Source organism: Schistocerca cancellata, chromosome 1 (assembly GCF_023864275.1).
Source record: "Schistocerca cancellata isolate TAMUIC-IGC-003103 chromosome 1, iqSchCanc2.1, whole genome shotgun sequence".
Classification (NCBI taxonomy): Eukaryota; Metazoa; Arthropoda; class Insecta; order Orthoptera; family Acrididae; genus Schistocerca; species Schistocerca cancellata.
The window spans coordinates 572,750,122-572,772,119 of record NC_064626.1 but is presented as its reverse complement, the minus strand read 5'-3'; the positions used below and the strand labels follow the sequence as shown (position 1 = coordinate 572,772,119).

At 43.5% G+C, this 21,998-nt stretch overlaps 1 protein-coding gene across 3 annotated transcripts in view; it reads right to left on the bottom strand.

The window, feature by feature from the left end:
* The window catches only part of LOC126161835 (dipeptidyl peptidase 1-like), a 59,432-nt gene that overhangs the window by 18,938 nt on the left and 18,496 nt on the right, over nt 1–21,998 (bottom strand). For all 3 annotated transcript variants that reach the window (XM_049917944.1, XM_049917951.1, XM_049917959.1), the window contains exons 3-5: nt 17,848–17,999; nt 16,314–16,472; nt 6,093–6,235 (exon numbers count right to left, since the gene is read on the bottom strand). In XM_049917944.1, the coding sequence (XP_049773901.1) occupies nt 6,093–6,235; nt 16,314–16,472; nt 17,848–17,999 (454 nt within the window). The remainder of the gene's footprint in view (nt 1–6,092; nt 6,236–16,313; nt 16,473–17,847; nt 18,000–21,998) is intronic.

The window sequence follows — 21,998 nt, the reverse complement described above, 5'->3', positions numbered from 1 at the left end:
AGACATACCCTATCATTGTGTTCCTTCTTCTTCTCAGTTTTTCACACGTTTCTCTTCTCGCCAACTCTGCGTAGTAGCTCCTAATTTCTAATTTATCAGTCCATCTAATTTTCAACATTCGTCTGTAGCTCCAAATCTCAAATGCCTCGATTCTCTTCTGTTCTGGTTATCCCACAGTCTACGGTACACTTCCATGCAATTCTCTGCTCCAAACTTACGTTCTCAGAATTTTCTTCCTCACATTAAGGCCGATGTTTGATTCTAATAGACTTCTTTTGACCTGGAATACCTTCTTTACCTGTGCTAATCAGGTTGTTACGTCCTCTGTGCTTCGTCTGTTATGGGTTATTTTGCCGTCTGTGTAGCAGAGTACCTTTACATCGTCTACTTCGTCGTCCCCAATTTTGTTACTGAGTTCATTGACAGTCTCATTTCTCATTTACTGCTAATCTCAATCTCGTTACTTCGTATTCCTTCGGTTTTACTTTCAATATATATTTTATACTCATCAGACTTTTTTCCGTTTAACACGACCTTTAATTTTTCGTGACTTTCACTGATGGTAGCAGTGTCATCAGCGAATATTATAACTGATATGTTTCACGCTGAATCTTAAAGCAACTCTTGAGGCTTATGATTGTCTCCGTCACTGGTTCTTCATTGTGTATATTAAACAGTATGGCGAAAGATTTAATCCATATTTTATACTATTTCTGATCCGTGCACTTCAGGATCGTGTACTTATTGTATATTACCACTATTTTCCTGAAAATTTCTAACCTATTGCACATTTTACAAGGTCGTAAGCTTTTTCTAGGTAGACCGGTGAAACGGACCGGTTTCGATGTTCCTTTGTTGTTGCTTGTGTTATCATGTGAAACGTCAAAATTGTATCTCTGGTGGTTTTCCTTTCCTAAAACCAAACGGAGCGTCATAGAACAGGTGCATATTTTTCTTTTCCATTTTTCTGTATATCAAACTTGCCAGCAACTTGAATGCTTTAGAATTAAGATGATTGTGCTATAGTTCTCATACTTATTTGCGCTTGCTATTTTCGGGACTGTGCGGATGAAACTTTTCCGAAACTATGGTGGTATGTCTCCAAAGACCTTGTATAAAAATCACTTGCGGCTCCAGTATTTGATATTATGCTCAGCTGCTCAAATAATATGCTGGATAAAAGTTAGTACAGCCTACTAAAGGTTTCCAATTCATTCAAGATTTATTGTTGCAACAGTGCATATGGAGCACATGAAATGACTATATTTACACATCAATGGCACAAGCGTTTTTGAGGTACCAGGTATCGACCCATACTGGAACATCCATATTAGTACGCGGTGTAGCCTCCACGGCCAGCAATGCAGGCCCTGACTCTGGCATCCACTCGATCGTACAGATGACGAACACTGACTTGCTATACATAATTCCAGGCCTGACCGACCTGTTCACGTAGTACTATAAGAGTTGGTTGATGAGTCGCAAGAGTCACTTCTCGTTCCATTTTATCCCACACGTGCTCGATTGGAGAGAAGTCTGGAGATCATGCTGGCCAGGGAAGTTGCTGCACGACTTTCAGAGCACGTTGAGTTTCACGGACAGTGTGTGGACGAGTATTATCCTGTTGGAACAACACATCTGCTTCGTGTTGCAAGAATGACAAAAGAACAGGTCTAACAACATTCTGCACGTACCGAGTGCCGGTTAGCGCCCGCTCCAGAAACACCAAAGGTGAACAAGAGTTGTAGCTTACCACATCCCAGGCCATACCCCGGGGGTGAACTGTTCAAAAATGGTTCAAATGGCTCTGAGCACTATGGGACTTAACTTCTGAGGTCATAAGTCCCCTAGAGCTTAGAACTACTTAAACCTAACTAACCTAAGGACATCACACACATGCATGCCCGAGGCAGGATTCGAACCTGCGACCGTAGCGGTCGCGCGGTCCCAGACTGTAGCGCCTAGAACCGCTCGGCCACATTGGCCGGCAGGTGACCTGTTGCAACAACAGAAAAATTAACGGGTCTAACAATATCCTGCAAGTACTGAGCGCCGATTTGCGTCCCCTCCAGAAACACCAATACTGAACGAGATTTGTAGCTCATCACACCCCTGACCGTAAGGCCTGGAGTGGGCCCAGTGTGTCTTGCATAAACGCACTCTACGAGATAGTGCTCACCAGGTCTACGTCGTACACGCAAACGACCATCACCTGCATGCAGGCAGAATCTGCTGTCATCGCTGAAGACCATGGCGCACCATTCCATCTTCTGAGCGATCCTTTGACGCTCAGTCCGGAACCGCGCGACTGCTACGGTCGCAGGTTCGAATCCTGCCTCGGGCATGGATGTGTGTGATGTCCCTAGGTTAGTTAGGTTTAAGTAGTTCTAAGTTCTAGGGGACTGATGATCACAGATGTTAAGTCCCATAGTGCTCAGAGCCAATGAAAGCCAATGATCCTTTGACGGCACCTATCGATCTGTGCACGTCGATGGTGTAGCGTGAAGTAACTTTGAATATTTTTCAGTCCTCTATGTTTCTATCCCGTACAGATAGTGGAGATACAATTAGCGAAACAACATCTTGGTCAGAGACGCCTAGTCAGTTTTTCCACGTTCCATCCGTGAACGGAACGGGAACAAACTTTAATATTATGTGGTAGAATAAAAAGTACTCTCTTTCATGCATTTCGTAGTGGCTCTTAGAACTTTGACCCAGACCGACACGACTAGTCTTCTAACCCTGTACCGTCCTTTCAAAAAGGTGCAAGACTCATTTTATTCCTGGCTTAAAAGCGACGTCAGCGCAGTAACTACGCTTTAGCTTGAATTGGCAATATCGTAAAGTATATCAATGCACGACGTCTTGAAACATCCCCTTATAAAATTTTTATAAATGACAGTGCTGGAAAACCTCTACGTTATTTGATTTTCAAACAGCTGAGCAAAACCGAAAGTACTCAGACATTTCCCTCTTTACTTATTCTGATCAACATTAAACTGACACACAGTATTTTTAGCGCAACGCAATCTGACTTTCAATAATCCCTACAAAAGAATGGACCTGACTAACAATAATCTATACCTTTCATGAATCACTTACCTCACAAAAATCTTCGTAACTCAAACTACTGCAATACAGCGTGCGCCAATACTGTCAGCTGAATAAAAGATTCTAACTACTGAAGGCACTAATTACTGATAGGCATATTAGCAAATGAAAGATTTTGATAGAGAACAAACAATGTATTTACCTTAATAATGTTCAAAAGTCATCATATATATGTATCAGTTCATGACATCCAAATTTACTCTGGGTCCAGAGATCCTCCGTTCTCAAAATTCTGCCATCTCTCCCCCCACATCCGCCACTGCTGGCGGCTCACTTCCAACTGCGCAACGCTACGCGCTGTTCACATCCAACTGCCCAACACTACAATAGCGAATTCCAACAATGCAAACCAGCCACAGACTTCCCACAGCACAGCCAGTGATTTTCATATAGAGCGCTACATGGCGTTACCAACATAAAAACTTAAACAGCCTACTTACAGTCTGTTCTTTCAGACATGTTCGAAAGAACAGACAAGTGGCGGAATTCGCAGCTCCGGTACATTTTATATAAATTGAGGATGGAGGATTGGGAGGGGGTGGGAGAGGAGAAAGGAAATGGAAGGAATTAATTATGTCAGCGCACCGGAACTCTATCCAGAATCAGCGGCGACGAGTGAACGTGTGTGCCAGCCTGAGGTTCTAACCGGGGAAATCCTGCTTATTAGGCACTTATGTTAACCACTGTGCCACCCGGAGAGAGTGTTTGTTGCGTTCGCGCGGACAGTGTTGGACGCCTCTGGGCCCACCTACATTCTCACCTAATCGCAGTCCTCGTGAATGTCCTCCATGCTCGCTACTTTGAGATTCCCGCAGGAGGTCGAACGTGATTGTACAATGTACATTCACACTGAAGGTGCTGTATTCACAGTCCATTGAGTAGCTGGACATGTACGAAGGAACAGACACCTCAATGGGCAATGAATCCGTCACCCTCAGTGCGGATGCGCAATGACGTTCGACCCCCTGCGGTAGTCTCAAAGTAGCGATCATGGAGGACACAGACGGGGGCTGCAGATATCTGGCGATGGGTGGGAAAGCGGGGCGACCTACAGGCGAACTGAGACAACGGCGATAAATACTGTGTCCCAGTGGCGCAGAGGTTAACGCAATCGCCTACTAAACAGCAGATCGCAGGCTCGACTCCTAGCCCAGCACACCTTTTCACTCGTCGCCGCTGATTCCACACCAAGTCCCGATGCAGCTGACATCAATAATTCCTCCCCTTTTCTTTCCTTTCTCCTCCTTCCATCTTCAATTTTCATAATATTGTAAACATCAGATGTGCGATGTCTCAAACAATTACAGAAGAGGGCGGGGGACACTCGTTACGAGAAATGTGCGGTAATTGAATCCATGGGTGATGAGGCTTGATGTTGTCAATACGAACCTTTCCATATAATGAGAAATTGCAGATTGGGTCTCTGATGGTTCGCCAAGATCGAAGAAGATGCGTAAAAAAAAAACGGCGATTAGTATTGTCTTCACTTCCGATGTGTCATTGCGTCTCCTCCGGTCTTGGCGAAACATCGGAGACCCACTCTGCACTTTCTCGTTTTGTGGTAGGTTCATATTGATAATACCAAGTCTCATCAACCGTGAATTCCATTGCGGAATGTTACTTGAAAGTGTTTTTCGTAGACGTAATTTTGATGGTTGACTACGGTTCTGCCATTCACCAGAATTGTTTGATAATTGGCACAATTGTGGTTTACAGTTATCAGTGCAAGTTGCTAGCGTGGTTACTGCGCTGACGTCGCTTGTACGGAGGGAATAATATCACTCTCGGAACAGTTTAGGCGGACAATAGGCCTGCATGTAGCCAGTCTTTCGTCCAATATTACTGAAGAGGTTTAAAACACTATACTGAATACGCTTTTCCTCATTTATCATCGTAAATGTAACGATTTCTCTTAAGGACAATCTGGGTCTCTCACAGTAAGGTGTTCATGAGATTCTGCGTCGTCTTGTAAGAACAGATGTGACGAATACTCACGCTTACTATGATCGAGGATACCTGAAAGAGGCATACCATTTTTCCCATTTGGCCCACAACTGGTGCAAACTTCCCGAAAACCTTAGTTGGAACCAGAGGATTTTATGGACACAGTATTATCCTATACGGAAATCAAAGGTCTAATGAGTGTATGTGCATGTGTAGCTATTAGTGCATGACACAGAGTGAAGTTGCTGGACACTGACCTGAAGCTAGTAAATTCCTTTATACGAGGCTTGTATCGATCGAATAAGAGGAATTATCGGTAATGAAGTGGGTGTTACATCTCAGCAAGCGTCAACAATCTCCTTAGTGGTGCCAAAGATAATTTCTCTGCTACCAGTTATCTGTCACCAAATAATGCACTGATTTCTTCTACAAATTGTCAAACTCTTTTGGTTCCAAGTAGTTTCTTAGACTTATGTAAGACGTCTTCGGTTCGTGTTAAAACCACACTGCCGGTTTATTTTTCCTCTCTGATTCCAGAGTAAAAATAAAACTGCACAAATCCGCGATATTTATTTCTCTTTACATTTTCTTCTTTCGATTTGTCTTTCTTAATACCTCTCTACTTCATCAGTATACAGATTTAATGGTAAAACTGAGCTACGATACCATCATAATAGTTTTTTATTCGATATATTACATATATCTTAGAAATGTTTTAGTATTGCAACAGTTGTGTTTATTACACCAAAGACGATATTGAGATGTGAGACGGGAAATCGCTAACGTCCAAACACTTTGTCAGGAACCCAACCACAGATTCTCGAGAGTAAAGAGAACAAGTCCTAAGTTATATTTTAGTTGGTAGAATTAAGTTAGGCAATAAACTGATTTATAAAGTGTTGCCTAATTTTGTGTAATAGTAGTTGTTGCATGAAGTAAGAAATGTTGAATATGTAGAACTGAAATTAAGTAAAATTAAGAAAGAATGGAAACTGTTATGATTCAATAAAAGAACGAATAATTCTTTGTGTACACACCTCCTCCCTCCAGACATTTGTATGAGTTCCTCAAAGGTTTTGTCCTCAAATTGTTCATACACTTTGGCTTTCCACATTGTCTGTGCACTGTTTATCTCGTTGACGAGCAGTTCCTGGCGATCTCTTGTGAATTTCATTTGCATCTGAAACAAATATCGGAAGGTTGAGTTAATGAACCATACACACAAAGAAATGTGTGAAGTCAGATAGTTCCCTGTTTTCTGTATAAATGAATATTTCGCATCATAGGTTATGAGAGAGTCTCACGGGATCACTCAATAATAATAATAATAATAGGACAGGTAGAGTCTGTCTTTACGTAGACGTTGTCGTACACACTATAGATATATGGTCATTATTGTTTTTTAGTTTATTCTTTTATTTGTCGAGTACCGCATGTACGTTTTATAGTACCTTAGGTAAAAACCTAACTTGTAGTGTTAACAGAGGGTTTGCCTAACACAACTCTATATATGACATTAGTATTGTCTTAGTTTTGGTTCTATTATTATGAACACATATCTCTTTTGCAACTGAATGGAAAATTATTAGGAGAGAATTATTTCTTGGAATTCGAAGAAACATCTAACGGTTATTTGTATTAATACACTGTAGCGATACGCTGTAGTGAAGTCTCAAGATGGGTGGCATTTATGTGGTGATGAATTTGATTAGCCACACGCAAAGAAGCATATTGTCGTTAATTATAGATATGTTTGAATCATGACAAGGTTGATTACAGTTATCCTTCACGAAACTAATTCTGATGGAATTAATATCCTTCCGTTACAAAGTACAATTAAAAAAAAAGTTGGGGCGGGTGAACAAAACTACACTCTTTACACAAAGTTCCTTCAATAAGTAGCAGCTAATAATTTTTTTCCTGAGAACATATTTATTCTTAAGAGCTACAATTTGACAATATCAGTCAACATTTGTTTTACATCTACTATGTTTCTACACTATTGTTCGGAGAAAGTGAAACACCAAGATCGTGAGATATGATCACAATGAAATTTATTCCATAGGTTAGGGACATGATACCACACAAATGATTAGCATTACAGACCTGTACATGGATTGTGACAGTTGAAGTTAAGTGCAGAGTAGCGCCACCACGTGCTGCAATCAGAGCCGCTAGAAGTCGTGGCGTGGAATCAAAGAGCGCCGGAATATGCTGCTGGCGAATACTCTTCCATGCGGTTTGTAGGCGCGTCCACAAAGCGGTAGCTGTGGCTACAGGAAGACCGACCATATCCCAAGCATGTTCGATGGGCTGCATGTCAGGTGGACGGGCAGCCAGGGAAGCAGTGGTGTCCGTCGTTATTCGAAGGAGACATGTACGTTCCTCGCCACATGTGGCTGGGCATTTGGGCATTGTCCTACGGAAATATGACATGTGGGACGGCCTGGATTGGGAGGCAGGGGGGCTAGAGGACAAGACTCTCACAGGCACCCGTCGGTAATACCGGATATTAAAGGAAGTATTCCATATTTTAAGAGTGTGTATTCTGGATCAAAACAAGACAGAATGTACAACAAATGATTGGTTCTAAACTGCTCATACCTTCAGAGCTATGAGCACTTGTTCCATCTTTGCTACCGTGAAACACATCTCTTCTGCTGGAAGCTCTTTGCTGTTATGATCGACGTACAGGATGTAGTAAACAACTGAGAACACATTATTCTGTTTAAGCTTTTAGAGTCCGTGACTGTTTATTCAATGTAAGTACATAATAATAGATTGTAACACATTCCAAGGGCAGATATGGACTCTGACCACAACTTATTGGTTATGAACTGTACGTTAAAACTTAAGAAACTGCCGAAAGGTAGGAATTTAAGGAGACGGGACCTGGATAAACGGAAACAACCAGAGATTGTAGATAGTTTCAGAGAGGTCATTAGGGAACGGTTGACAACAACGGGGGAAAGGAATTCAGTAGAAGAAGAATGGGTAGCTTTGAGAGATGGAATAGTAAAGGTAGCAGAGGATGAGGTAAGTAAAAAGACGAGGGCTAGTAGAAATCCTTGGGTAACAGAAGAAATATTGAATTTAATTGATGAAAGGACAAAATATAAAAATGCAGTAAATGAAGCAAGCAAAAAGGAATACAAACATCTCAAAAATGAGATCGACAGGAAGTGCAAAATGGCTAAGCAGGGATGGCTAGAGGACAGATGTAAGGATGTAGAGGCTTATCTCACGAGGGGTAAGATAGATATTGCCTAGAGGAAAATTAAAGAGACCTTTGGAGAAAAGAGAACCACTTGTATGAATATCAAGAGCTCAGATGGAAACCCAGTTCTAAGCAAAGAAGGGAACGCAGAAAGGTGGAAGGAGTATATAGAGGGTCTATACAAGGGCGATGTACTTGAGGACAATATTATGGAAATGGAAGAAGGTGAAGATGAAATGGGAGATACGATACTGTGTGAAGAGTTTGACAGAGCACTGAAAGACCTGAGTCGAAACAAGTCCCCGGGAGTAGACAACATTCCATTAGAACTACTGACGGCCTTGGGAGAGCCAGTCCTGACAAACCTCTACCATCCGGTGAGCAAGATGTATGAGACAGGCGAAATACCCTCAGACTTCAAGAAGAATATAATAATTCCAATCCCAAAGAAAGCAGGTGTTGACAGATGTGAAAATTACCGAACTATCAATTTAATAAGTCACAGCTGCAAATTACTAACGCGAATTCTTTTCAGACGAATGGAAAAACTGTTAGAAGCCGACCTCGGGGAAGATCAGTTTGGATTCCGTAGAAAGGTAGGAACACGCGAGACAAAACTGACCCAACGACTTACGTTAGGAGCTGGGTTAAGGAAAGGCAAACCCACGTTTCTAGCATTTGTAGACTTAGAGAAAGCTTTTGACAATGTTGACTGTAATACTCTGTTTCAAATTCTGAAGGTGCCGGGGGTAAAATACAGTGAGCAAAAGGCTACTTACAATTTGTACAGAAACCAGAAGGCAGTTATAAAGAGTCGAGGGGCAAGAAAGGGAAGCAATGGTTGAGGGAGTGAGACAGGGTTGTAGCCTTTCCCCGATGTTATTCAGTCTGTACACTGAACAAGCAGTACAGGAAACCATAGAAAAATTTGGAGTAGGTGGTAATATTCTGGGAGAAAAAGTAAAAACCTTGAGGTTTGCTGATGACATTGTAATTTTGTCAGAGTCAGCAAAGGACTTGGCTGAACAGCTGAATGGAATGGAAGTGTCTTGAAAGGAGGATATAAGATGAACATCAACAAAAGCAAAACGAGGATAATGGGATGAAATCTTATTAAATTAGGTGATGCAGAGGGAATTAAATTAGGAAATGAGACAAAGTAGTACATGAGTTTTGCTATTTGGGCAGCAAAATAACTGAGGATGGTCGAAGAATAGAGGACATAAAATATGGACTGGCTATGGCAATAAAAGCGTTTATGAAGAAGAGAAATTTGTTAATATCGAGCGTAGATTTAAGCGTCAGGAAGTCCTTTCTGAAAGTATTTGTGTGGAGTGTAGCTATGTATGGATGAGAAACGTGGACGATAAAAAGTATAGACGAGAAGAAAAAATAAATAGCTCTGAGCACTATGGGACTTAACTTCTGAGGTCATCAGTCCCCTAGAACTTAGAACTACTTAAACCTAACTAACCTAAGGACATCAAACAGACCCATGCCCGAGACAGGATTCGAACCTGCGACCGTAGCGGTCGCGCGATTCCAGACTGTAGCGCCTAGAAACGCTCGGCCACCCCAGACAAGAAGAGAATAGAAGCAGTGGTATAGAATCTGAAAAATGCTCATAGCTCTTAAGGTATGAACTCTACAGTCCATGTTTAATGGACATTTGTCCTGCTTTGGTCCAAACAACCAAATCTCAAAACTTTGAATACTTTTTTTAACACCCAGTAGACACAAGAAAAGTCTTGCCTTTTTTCCAGTAATCTATGAAGCGCCCAACATCAGGCCTAGAAGCCAAATGTCCCACAATAGGAAAACCTCTCTCTCAGCGTCCTGTAAAATTATTATGAATGAGTACATAGATCTGACTGGTCAGCTCGCATTTTTGGTTTCGTCAGTGAAACCATTTTGTAGGAACTTTCATTGTAGGCTCTCTTTTCTCCCGCTAAAAGACACACTTACCAAGAATGTTCTCCCTAAAAGCACAGAGTGATATATAGACACGTCCTCAACATTTGGAGACATGTGTTAATTGTAGAGCTGTTTCTTCGTATTCGATTTTAAGTCTCGCTCTTTCGACTGATTTGAGGCCGTCTCTCTGTCTGACGTTAATACCCACAACTCCTGAAGATAGTCGTTGACTGTGGATATTGTATCACAGACAGTCCCTATGACTGTTCAGTGATTTCACTAAACCCGCCCAAAGATGTATTCAACCATGCATGAGCAGCGCCTATTAGACGAGGGGGTCTGACAGCCGATCAGTTCCAGTCATTCCACCAGAAAGCAGGTACACGGCTCGTATTGTCTGTAGTTCAACCATGCCTAGACGGTCAATACCGCGGTTCGATGGCGTCCCCATTGTTACTTTGTCCCAGAAGGGCTGTCATCAAGTGAAGTGTACTGGCGTCTGGGAGTGAACCAAAGGGATATTGTTTGGTCATAGAGGAGATACAGAGAAACAGGAAATGTCGATGACATGCAACGCTCAGGCCGCCCAAGGGCTACTACTGCAGAGGATGACCGCTACCTACTGATTATGTCTCGGAGGAACTCTGACAGCAACTCCACTGTGTTGAATAAAGCTTTTCGTGAAGCCATAGGATGTCGTGTTACGACTCAAACCGTGCGCAATAGACACCATACAGCGCGGTGCAGATCGGCTCAACAACATACCCAATGGACCGCTCAGGATTGGCATCACGTACTCTTTACCAATGAGTATCGCATATGCCTTCAACCAGAGAATCGTCGGAGACGTGTTTGGAAGCAAACCCGTCAGGCTGAACGCTTTAGACACACTGTCCAGCGAGTGCAGCAAGGTGGAGGTTCCCTGCTGTTTTGGGGTGGCATTATGTGGCGCCAACGTTTGCCTCTGGTGGTCATGGAAGGCGCCGTAACGGCTGTACGATACGTGAATGTTATCCTTCGACCGATAGTGCAACCATTTCAGCAGCATATTGGCGAGGCATTCGTCTTGGTCGACGACAATTCGCTCCCTCATCGTGCTCGACTAGAGTGGCCAGCATGTCCTCAGACATGAACCCTATCGAACATGCCTGTGATCGATTGCAAAGGGCTGTTTATGGACCATATGACCCACCAACCGCTCTGAGGGGTCTACACCGAAACGCCGTTGAGGAGTGGGACAATCTGGACCAACAGTGCCTTGATGAACTTGTGGGTAGTATGCCACGACGAATACAGGCATGCATCAATGCAAGAGGACGTGCTACTGGGTATTAGAGGTACCAGTGTGAACAGCAATCTGAACCACCACCTCTGAAAGTCTCGCTGTATGGTGGTACAACATGCAAAGTGTGGTTTTCATGAGCATTAAAAAGGTCGGAAATGATGTTTGTGTTGATCTCTATTCCAATTTTCTGTACAGGGTCCGGAACTCCCTGAACCGAGGTGATGCAAAACGTTTATTGATGTGTGTATATCAAGTGCAATCTAACTTCTGCACCATTTCAGTGCAGTAATGTGTTCATTGTAAATAAGTATTGTAGTGGTTCTTTTATATGTTTATTACATTACAAATTTTAAAAAAATATTTTTTTAAATTCAATGCATTAATGCGATCTTAGTAAATGAGTGTTGTAAATTAATCCTTTCATGTAGACTTCATTTAAAGAAAATGACGATCAATCCACTTGGAAACTGTGAAAGGTACGTTAGTTTATTTGTTTTAATTGTAAATATTTGTCATGTATTATAGCTTTTTGGACATGTTCTACATCCTGGAACACTGAAAGATCTAAGTCGAAACAGTGCCCTGGGAGTAGACAACATTCCATTAGAGCTACTGACAGCCTTGGGAGAGCCAGCTCTGACAAAACTCTACCATCTGATGATCAAGATGTATGGGACATGCGAAATACCCTCAGACTTCAAGAAGAATATAAAAATTCCAATCCCAAAGAAAGCAGGTGTTGACAGATGTGAAAAATACCCAACTATCAGTTTAATAAGTAACGGCTGCAAAATACTAACACGAATTCTCTACAGACGCTGGAAAAAGTAGTAGAAGTCGGTCTTGGGGAAGTTCAGTTTGGATTCGGCAGAAATATTGGAACACCTGAGGCAATGCTGACTCTACGACTTATCTTAGGAGATAGATTAAGGAAAGGCAAACCTACGTTTCTAGCATTTGTAGACTTAGAGAAAGCTTTTGACAGCCGATGAATTCCAGTCATTGCACCAGGAAGAAGGTACGCGGCTCGTATTGTCTGTAGTTCAACCATGCCTAGAAGGTCAATACCGCAGTTCGATGGCGTCAGCATTGTTACTTTATGCCAGGAAGGGCTCTCAACAAGGGAAGTGTACAGGCGTCTCGGAGTGAACCAAAGGGATGCTGTTCGGTCATGGAGGAGATACAGAGAGACAGGAAATGTCGATGACATGCATCGCTCAGGCCGCCCAAGGGCTATTACTGCAGTGGATAACCGCTACCTACTGATTATGTCTCGGAGGAACTCTGACGGCAACTCCACTGTGTTGAATAATGTTTTTCGTGAAGCCACAGGATGTCGTGTTACGACTCAAACCGTGCGCAATAGACACCATACAGCGCGGTACAGATGGGTCCAACAACATGCCGAATGGACCGCTCAGGATTGGCATCACTTTCTCTTCACCGATGAGTGTCGCATATGTCTTCAACCAGACAATCGTCGGAGACGTGTTTGGAGGGAACCCGGTCAGGCTGAACGACTTAGACACACTGTCCAGAAAGTGCAGCAAGATGAAGGTTCATTGCCGTTTTTGGGTGGGATTATGTGGGGTGACGTACGCCGCTGGCGGTCATGGAAGGCACCGTAACGGCTGTATGATACGTGAGTGTTATCCTCCGACTGATAGTGGAACCATATCGGCAGCATATGTTCGAGGCATCCTTTTTCATGGACGACAATTCGCGCCCCCATCGTGCACATCTTGTGAGTGACGTCTTCAGGATAAAGACATCGCTCGGCTAGAGTGGCCTCAAGTCCTCCAGACGTGAACCCTTTCGAACATGCCTGGTATAGATTGAAAAGTGCTGTTTATCGACGGCGTGAGCCACCAGCCACTCTGAGGTATCTACGTCGAATCGCCGTTGATGAGTGGGACAATGTGGACCAAAAGTGCCTTGATGAACTTGTGGACAGTATGCCACGACGAATAAAGGCATGCATCAATGCAGGAGGACGTGCTATTGGGTATCAGAGGTACGGGTGTGCACAGCAGTCTGGACCACGCTCTCTGAAGGTCTCACTGTATGGTTGTACAACACGCAATGTGTGGTGTTCATGAGCAATTAAAATAGCGGAAATGATGTTTATGTTGATCTCTATTCCAGATATCTGTACAGGTTCCGGAACTCTCGGAACCACCCCGACCACCCCTACCACACCAAACATTCTAATGTACTTCTGGCAAACAACGCTTTTCGCCTCCTACCAGGAGGCGTTCCGGTGAAGAACTGTCCTAATATTCTGGCTAAGCGGGGTTCAAATCTTCTACCAGTCATCCAGATTTAAGTTTTCTGTCGTTACTATAAATATTTTACGATGAAAAGGAAGCGACCAGCACCCTTCACCACCTACATCGTCTCCGAACTTGTACCGCATCTCCAACGATCTCATCATTGATGAGACCTTGAACTCTGATATATCTTTCTACGTTGCTTCTCTGAGTTCAAATAGACCACCTACTCCTAGATAACAAGGCGACAATGCAAGTAAATTTTCTCTCCTTCTCGTGTTTTCTGTAGAATTTTTTTCTTCCTCCTGCATCCTAGTACTCCCTCGTTTCATACTTTTTCTTTCCATTTAATTTTTAATATCCCTTTGTACCTTCACACTTCAGATTCATTCACTTTCTTCGTCTCAAGTTTCCGCGAGATGCACATTTTACTTCCATCAATACTGTTCTCCGCATGTACAACCAGAAGTATTCCATTTAAATATTTCGAAATGACAGAGCTATTTAGCCGGAAAAAATAATACAGCAGGAAAGGCGACGCTGACTTTGATACGATGACAGTATGTGTCATCTGGTGGATAAAAGATGTACTGATGATGGTGTCAACGTCATCCGCTAACAGATAGTGTAATGGCATAGCTACCAGAGCGTCGTTTGTATCTACCTTTATAGGGAATGTTCATAGCCAGAAGGCTCAGCATGGTGTAAACGTCTGAAGCAAGCTGGGAACCATGCCACAGAGAAGCACTCGTGCTTTTCACTTCCAACTGAACGAGTTTGTGAAGTCAAATTGTGGCTTTCCCAGTGTCAGGACGCTCCTTTCGGAGAATTGTCACACAACTTGGGCGTGTGCGCCAGCAGTGCAGCGATGCTGGTATCAGCTGTCATACGAACATTCTCACACCCATAGGAGAAGTTGTGGGCGTTCACGCACCACAGACGCCCGCCAGGATCGCCGGATTTTAAGGGCAGCAGTGGCAGATCTTACAGCTACCACTGCACATATAAGAGGGCTTGAGAGCCCAGATGTGTCAACATGAACTGTTGCGAACCGGTTATTAGCCTTGGGACAACGGGCATGCACATCTCTAGCCCACCTCCCACTCATGCAACAGCATCGACGTGCGTGGCTCGACTAGTGCCATCGGCGGATCACTTGGAAGAAGGAATGGCGGGCCGTGGTTTTCAGCGTTGAAAGCAGATCCTTCCTGAACGCAATTGATGGTCGGTTGCGCGTACGATCCAGACCTAGTGACCGCTGTCTCGTAGAGTGCAATCCTCCAAGACACTCATCGCACCCCAGGGTCATGCTCTGGGGCGTGATAAGCTACAGCTCTCGTTCACTTTCGGTATTTCTGGAGGGGACGCTAACCAGCACTTTATGTGCAGAATGTTGTTAGACCCGTTGTCCTGTCATTCTTGCAACACGAAGATGATGTGTGGTTCCAACAGGACAATGCTCGTTCACACACTGGACGTGAAGCTCAAGGTGCGCCGCATGACGTGCAGCAACTTCCCTGACCAGCACGATCTCCAGACTTGTCTAGAATCGCTAGAATCGAGTACTTGTGTGGCATGATGGGACGAGAAGTGACTCGTGCGACTCATCAACCAACTCTTACAGAACTATGTGAACAGGTCAATCAGGCATGGTATTATTTATACCAACACAGTATTCGCCATCTGTATAATCAAGTGGATGCCAGAGTAAGGGCCTGCATTGCTGGCCGTGGAGGCTACACCACGTACTAATATGGGTGTTCCTGCATGGATCGATATCTGGTACGTCAGAACCGCTTGTGCTATTGATCTGTAAATGTAATCATGTCATGGACTCCATGTGCACTGTTGCAACAAAAAATCTTGAGTGAATTGGAAACTTCTAGTAGGGTACACGAATTCTTTTTTTCAGGCAATATATTTAGCTTGCTAAAGATTTCATCACCTTTGTCAATTTTCATTTTACGTATGGCTTCCTTTGGCCATCCTCGGCAGCCTTGATTCGCAAGTGCATCTTGAACAGTTTTCAAGGGTATCTAGCCTGTGTTATTCTTTCTACCAACGAGAGCAATGGTAAGACACGGGGGAGGACCCCGATTTCCCCAAACCACTTGACGCAACTACCGGGATGGTTCCGCTAAGAGGGCACAGTCGCTCTCCATCCTTCCCCAATTCAAAAATATGGAACATTAATTACTAATCTTCCTTCCTTTCTTTCTGGTACTGTTGAGCTTTTCTTTTACCTAACTTAAATTCTGTGTAATAAGGGCTTGCATTGAATTTAGCAGGTCACCTGTGGCTTCCTTCCACTTGGCTAAGAGGACGATGAAGTCAGCAAATCTCAGCACTGGTATTTCCATAGGCATGTTCACGTGTGCCCTGAAATTTTGTTTTACTTGTAAAGCTAAACTCGTGCAAGTTCCAATTAAACATGTTTTTGCTTTTCTAACACTATTATTCCTATGTGCTCCTGGTCGCTACATTTAGGTTGCCTTCTAGTTTTTGAACTTTCTTTCGAAGTCTCTTCGTTTAACAGTAAGTGTAGAATGAGTAAGTAAAGAAGGAAACGTACCAAGTCGCGGTAGCTGGTGGCTGAGAATGGATCCACGTGGACCTTCCTGGCGACAGGTGTGTCCTTGACGGCGTAATAGCAGGCCCAGTGACGGACGGTGACGTCATGCGACCAGCCAGGGAAGGTGCGGTCGCACCAGCTGGTCACCGTGCCGTTGTCCTGCAAAACAGACCGTGCTCTGCGTCAGTGTGAGGGACTTGTTTCCACTGCTGTGTTTGCAAAAGCCACCTACGTACATTTTGTATGTACCGGTAGCAAAGTAATGAAATTGTACACTGAAGCGCCGAAGGAACTGGTATAGGCAAGCGTATTCAAATACAGTGATATGTAAACAGGCAGAATACGGTGCTGCGGTCAGCAACACCTATATAAGACGACAAGTGTATGGCGTGGTTGTAATATCCGTTACTGCTGCAACAACGGCAGATCGTCAAGATTTAAGTAAGTCTGAACGTGGTGTTTTAGTCGACGCACGAGAGATGGGACATAGAATCTCCAAGGTAGCGATGAAGTGGGGATTTTCCCGTACGAACATTTCACGAGTGTACCGTGGATATCAGGAAGCCGGTGAAATATAAAATTTCCGACGTCGCTGCGGCCGGAAGAAGATCCTGCAAGTATGGGACCAACGACGACTGAAGAGAATCGTTCAACGTGACGGAAGTACAACCCTTCCGCAAATTGCTGCAGATTTCAATGCTGGGCTACCAACAAGTTTCAACGTGCGAACCATTCAACGAAACATCATCGATATGGGCTTTCGGTACCGAAGACCCACTCGTGTACCCTTGATGACTGCACGACACAAAGCTTTACGCCTTGGTTGGGCCCGTCAACATCGACATTGGACTGTTGACGACTGGAAACATGTTGACTGGTCGGACGCAACTCGTTTCAAATTGTATCACGCGGATGGTCGTGTACAGGTATGGCGACAACCTCACGAATCCATGGAGCCTGCATGTCAGCAGGGGACTGTTCAAGCTGGTGGAGGCTGTATAATGGTGTGGGGTGTGTGCAATTGGAATGGTATGGGACCCCTGATACGTCTAGATACGGCTCTGACAGGTGACAGGTACGAGCATCCTGTCTGTTCAACTGCATTCATTCATGTGCACTGTGCATTCCGACGGACTTTGGCTATTCCAGCAGGACGAAGCGACACGCCATAAGTCCAGAATTGCTACGGAATAGCTCCAGGAACACTCTTCTGAGTTTAAACACTCCCACTGGCCGCCAAAATCCCCAGATATGAACGTTGCTAAGCATGTCTGGGATGCCTTGCAACGTGCTGTTCAGAAGACATCTCCACCCCCTCACACTCTTACAGATTTATGGACAGCCCTTCAGGATTCATGGTGTCAATTCCCTCCAGCACTACTTCAAACATTAGTCGAAACCTTGCCACGTCATGATGCTGCATGAAGAGGAGGCCCTACGCGGTGTTCGGCAGGTGTACCAGTTCCTTTGGCTCTTCACTGTATTCCATTATATGTTCACTTTTAACGGCAACCCTTTGCTTTTTGTTGCTTACCGACGTGTAGTAAGAGAAGGCGAAGTACGTCCTGCCGTTGACCGTCACGTCGAACCCCTGGTTATAGATGAGCGTCCACGTGCCCGCGTTGCCGTACTGGTCGGTGGCGACGTCCGGGTACGAGAGTGTGATCTTCACTTCCCTCACAGGATCTGCACAAGCACGACAAAAGTCTTACGTCACAAAGATTTTCAACTTGAAGAGCAGTTAAGAAACAAGTAAATAAGAATTATATCTCATTGAGGAAACTTCTACGCGGTGTTTGACGAAAGCTCTGTTTACGGCAACCAACAGGCAGCCCATGTCCTCTGATAGCGCTCCGGCGCTCTCTTCGGACAGTGTCACACGCGCCGTAGATTAGATTGGTGGTCCTAAGATGCTTAGACGACCGTGTCTACCGACAGAAATACACCGCCTGACAAAAGAAGAGAAGAAACCGGGAAACATTGTCGGATGCCAATGTAATTTTTGTACACGTAGACATTATCAATGGCTATATAAATGATTACACACTTGCAGTCCTCTGCCACACAACTGCATCAGTGTTGTTCGTGTTTAGCTTTTTTTACCAGGTATTTGGTCAGGCACTGTAGTTTTGGGTCCGGTTTCCCTTTAGGACAGTGATTGTTCCTTATTCGAAGGACCTTATGTGTATGGAAGGCGTTAGTAGTAGACTAAGTATGTGGCAGCGCACTCTGCATTGTTGCCAAATTTATTCAAAATTGCAGCGATGACGTCATTCAAGATGGTGGCATGTAGACTTGGCAACATCGCTTGGCGTCATCCAAGATGGTGGATTTCGGCGGGAAAATAGGCCAATTGGGCTACCTCCACTAACTGAACCTCCAGAAAAAATGGTGGGAATTTTGAATTTTGGCGGGAAAATAGACCAATTGTGCTAAGTCCACAAACCTAAGCCTCCAGAAGAAAAAATTGCGGGAAGTTTGAATTCCAACACGATAATGCATGCAAAAACCGTACTTGCCTTTATTATTATTGATTACCATTTATTAACATTCGTTATCATTTACATTATTTATTATCATTCATTATTATTTATTATCATTCATTATTATTTATTATCATTTATTATTATTTCTTATTATTGACCTGCCTCCACTAGAAAATTCCCTCCAAATTCAAATTCCAACACGATAATGGCTGCAAAACCTTACTTTTGTTTATTATTATTCATTATTATTCATTATCAATTATTATCATTCATTATCATTAATTGTCATTAATTATCATTCATTATCATTTATTATTATTCATTATCCCACTAGAAAATTGCGCCAAATTCCAGCACGATAATGTCTCGAAAACTGTACTTCTATTTATTATTATCATTTATTATTTATTCAAGATATCCGATTTTCTCGGTGAGAAAGCCATTTTCCTTACATCCATAACAAAAATCTATCACAAGTTCAAATCCCATCACCATAATTGATCACACGTACGAACTTTCTCCGTCACTTATCTTTTTTCACTGGTAGCCTATCATAATCGTGTCAAATAATAAATTGCACTTATACTAACGTAAGGCAAGTCCTTTGAATTTGCAGGGGGGAAGGGACTGAAGATTTTATTTCAAGCAGTACGTTCATCACTTGTGCTCAAACTAATCCCATAGCGCCTTACAAAGTGAGTCTCCAAGCGCCGCCGGGGCATGTCAAAGCCACATAGCTGTCCATCTAAACAGCCGTCCACTCAGCCCCCAGGACCAGAATGCTGAAGTGGGCTCTCCCTATACCTGCTCCCAGCTATTGTCTAACGACATACAGCGCACAAATGGATTCCTGAACAGCGCAGATCTCCATCTCCCCCTTGCATCTCCAACAAGACATGTAAACAGTGTCTTCCCCCAGCCAGTGAACCCGACGTCATTCACCCTTCGCTGAAACACTCGCGTATATAAAACCATATTCACTCCTGCCAAAACTCACTTAATAATAAAAAAGCATTGTCCCTTTCTAAGCATAGATGGGTATGCATTTATCTTCAACCATCTGATCTCTGCAATTTACGTAGGAGAAAGACATATCTATTACCTTCTGCAACCTGTCTATAAACAGAACGATCTCAGTTACTGCAACAGGACCTTGTTTTGACCATTCGCCGGAAATGTGCGCAATGTTGTATGCCTCAAACTAGGTACAAGTACAACAGATCCTCAACAACCTATCATCTTTATCCTCTACCATCAAACAGTGAAAAAGTCACGAAGGCACCAATGCGATCCACCTCCAGTGCGGACAAATGGAATTCACATAATTCATACAATGACAAGGCAGAGGTAGACATATAAGCAGATTTACCAAAGTCTTTATTTGCAAGTTCAGCCATATGGTAGGTACGGTAGGCGATAATGTCTCTATCCACAAAACTTTCAAGTCCAGGAACATTAGATACTCCTGTACCTCCACGTACAATACTTTATTTATGAAAATACAAAGTACAGTCTCCAACAAACTTTACATATTCACATACTCCTTTACCTTTAATCCAAATAAATACAGACTCATTTAAAGATATTTTTCTTTTGTTACGAGTATACACTGACAAGGCAGAGGTAGACATATAAGCAGATTTACCAAAGTCTTTATTTGCAAGTTCAGCCATATGGTAGGTACGGTAGGCGATAATGTCTCTATCCACAAAACTTTCAAGTCCAGGAACATTAGGTACTCCTGTACCTCCACGTACAATAGCTACAGTCAGCCAACCATTACCATGTGAAAAAGAATCATTAATGTCAATACTAAAATTAAGTCTACATCCACAGAAAACACAGGGTCCATCGACAAGAGCAGTGGCAGCAACAGTCTTCACAGCATTCTTCTTCTTGTCTGCAGCAGATGTTGAGAATTCAATGTTCTCAATTGTTTTATAAATTGTTTGTCTGGAACGGCGACGATCGCCTACCGTACCTACCATATGGCTGAACTTGCAAATAAAGACTTTGGTAAATCTGCTTATATGTCTACCTCACCCCGAATAACTCAGAGTGCGACCATCCAAGAATTCCTAACAGCTCACCAAGTCCGACATCTCAAACTACAGATGCCTATATGAACAAGATCATATTAAATATACACATGCTGCAGAGACTGCTTTAAAGTTTGATCACTCATACTCTAAGCGAATGAAAAGCTGTCTCTGGCCCTTGTTCAAACAGTGGCGCGTGTGGCCTGGGCCTGTCTTGGAGCGTAATCTAAGGCACATAGGCGATATCAATTTCTCCGGTGTTAGGCGTGAATGAGACTGTGTTGAGGTCATGTTTGCGGGGGAGGCCGAGCCTCTACTAAGTCTCTACTTTTGATCGGTTTGGCAGCTGTGGGTGTTTGGGCGCGTCTGTTGCACTATTTTGCGAGCATGTCCGTGCACTGTGCTGTGCTTTATTTCGAGAGTTAAAGAGTACAGAGCTCGTCTGCTGATATTGTGTAATGCATTATTTAAGAGCTGTTAGCTATTGTGTGGTGAAATTAGGAGCTGTTTACGTGTTTGTGGGCTGTGTCAGATGGTTCAAATGGCTCTGAGCACTATGGGACTCAACTTCTGAGGTCATTAGTCCCCTAGAACTTAGAACTAGTTAAACCTAACTAACCTAAGGACATCACAAACATCCATGCCCGAGGTAGGATTCGAACCTGCGACCGTAGCGGTCTTGCGGTTCCAGACTGCAGCGCCTTTAACCGCACGGCCACTTCGGCCGGCCTGTGTCAGATGACCACAGTCGGATCAGTGCGGGTGTTTTGTGGCAAATATACTCCTCTACTAAATAAAAGGGCTTGAAATAAATAGAGTGCAGTCCGTCCTTACTTCCCCGAGCAGCACAGCGCAGTCTGAGCTGTTTTTGCGCAATAATGGCAATCTGGTCAGACTGTGAGTGAGTCGACAAATAACTGGACAAATTTATCCTAGAGGGGTTACAGGTCTGTATTGGAATGAATATATTGATGGGTGTGGTTGTGTTGCTAAGTGTAGTGCACTACTGGAGTTCAGAAACTGCCTTATGTCAGCCTTACATATCGAAACCTATGAGAAGTAAAAGTTTCAAAAAGATAAGCTACAAATAAAAAAAAGTACACTCGTTGCTCCTTCCATCAGCCTATGCACTGAAATTATTTCCTAAAAATAGCAGGTGT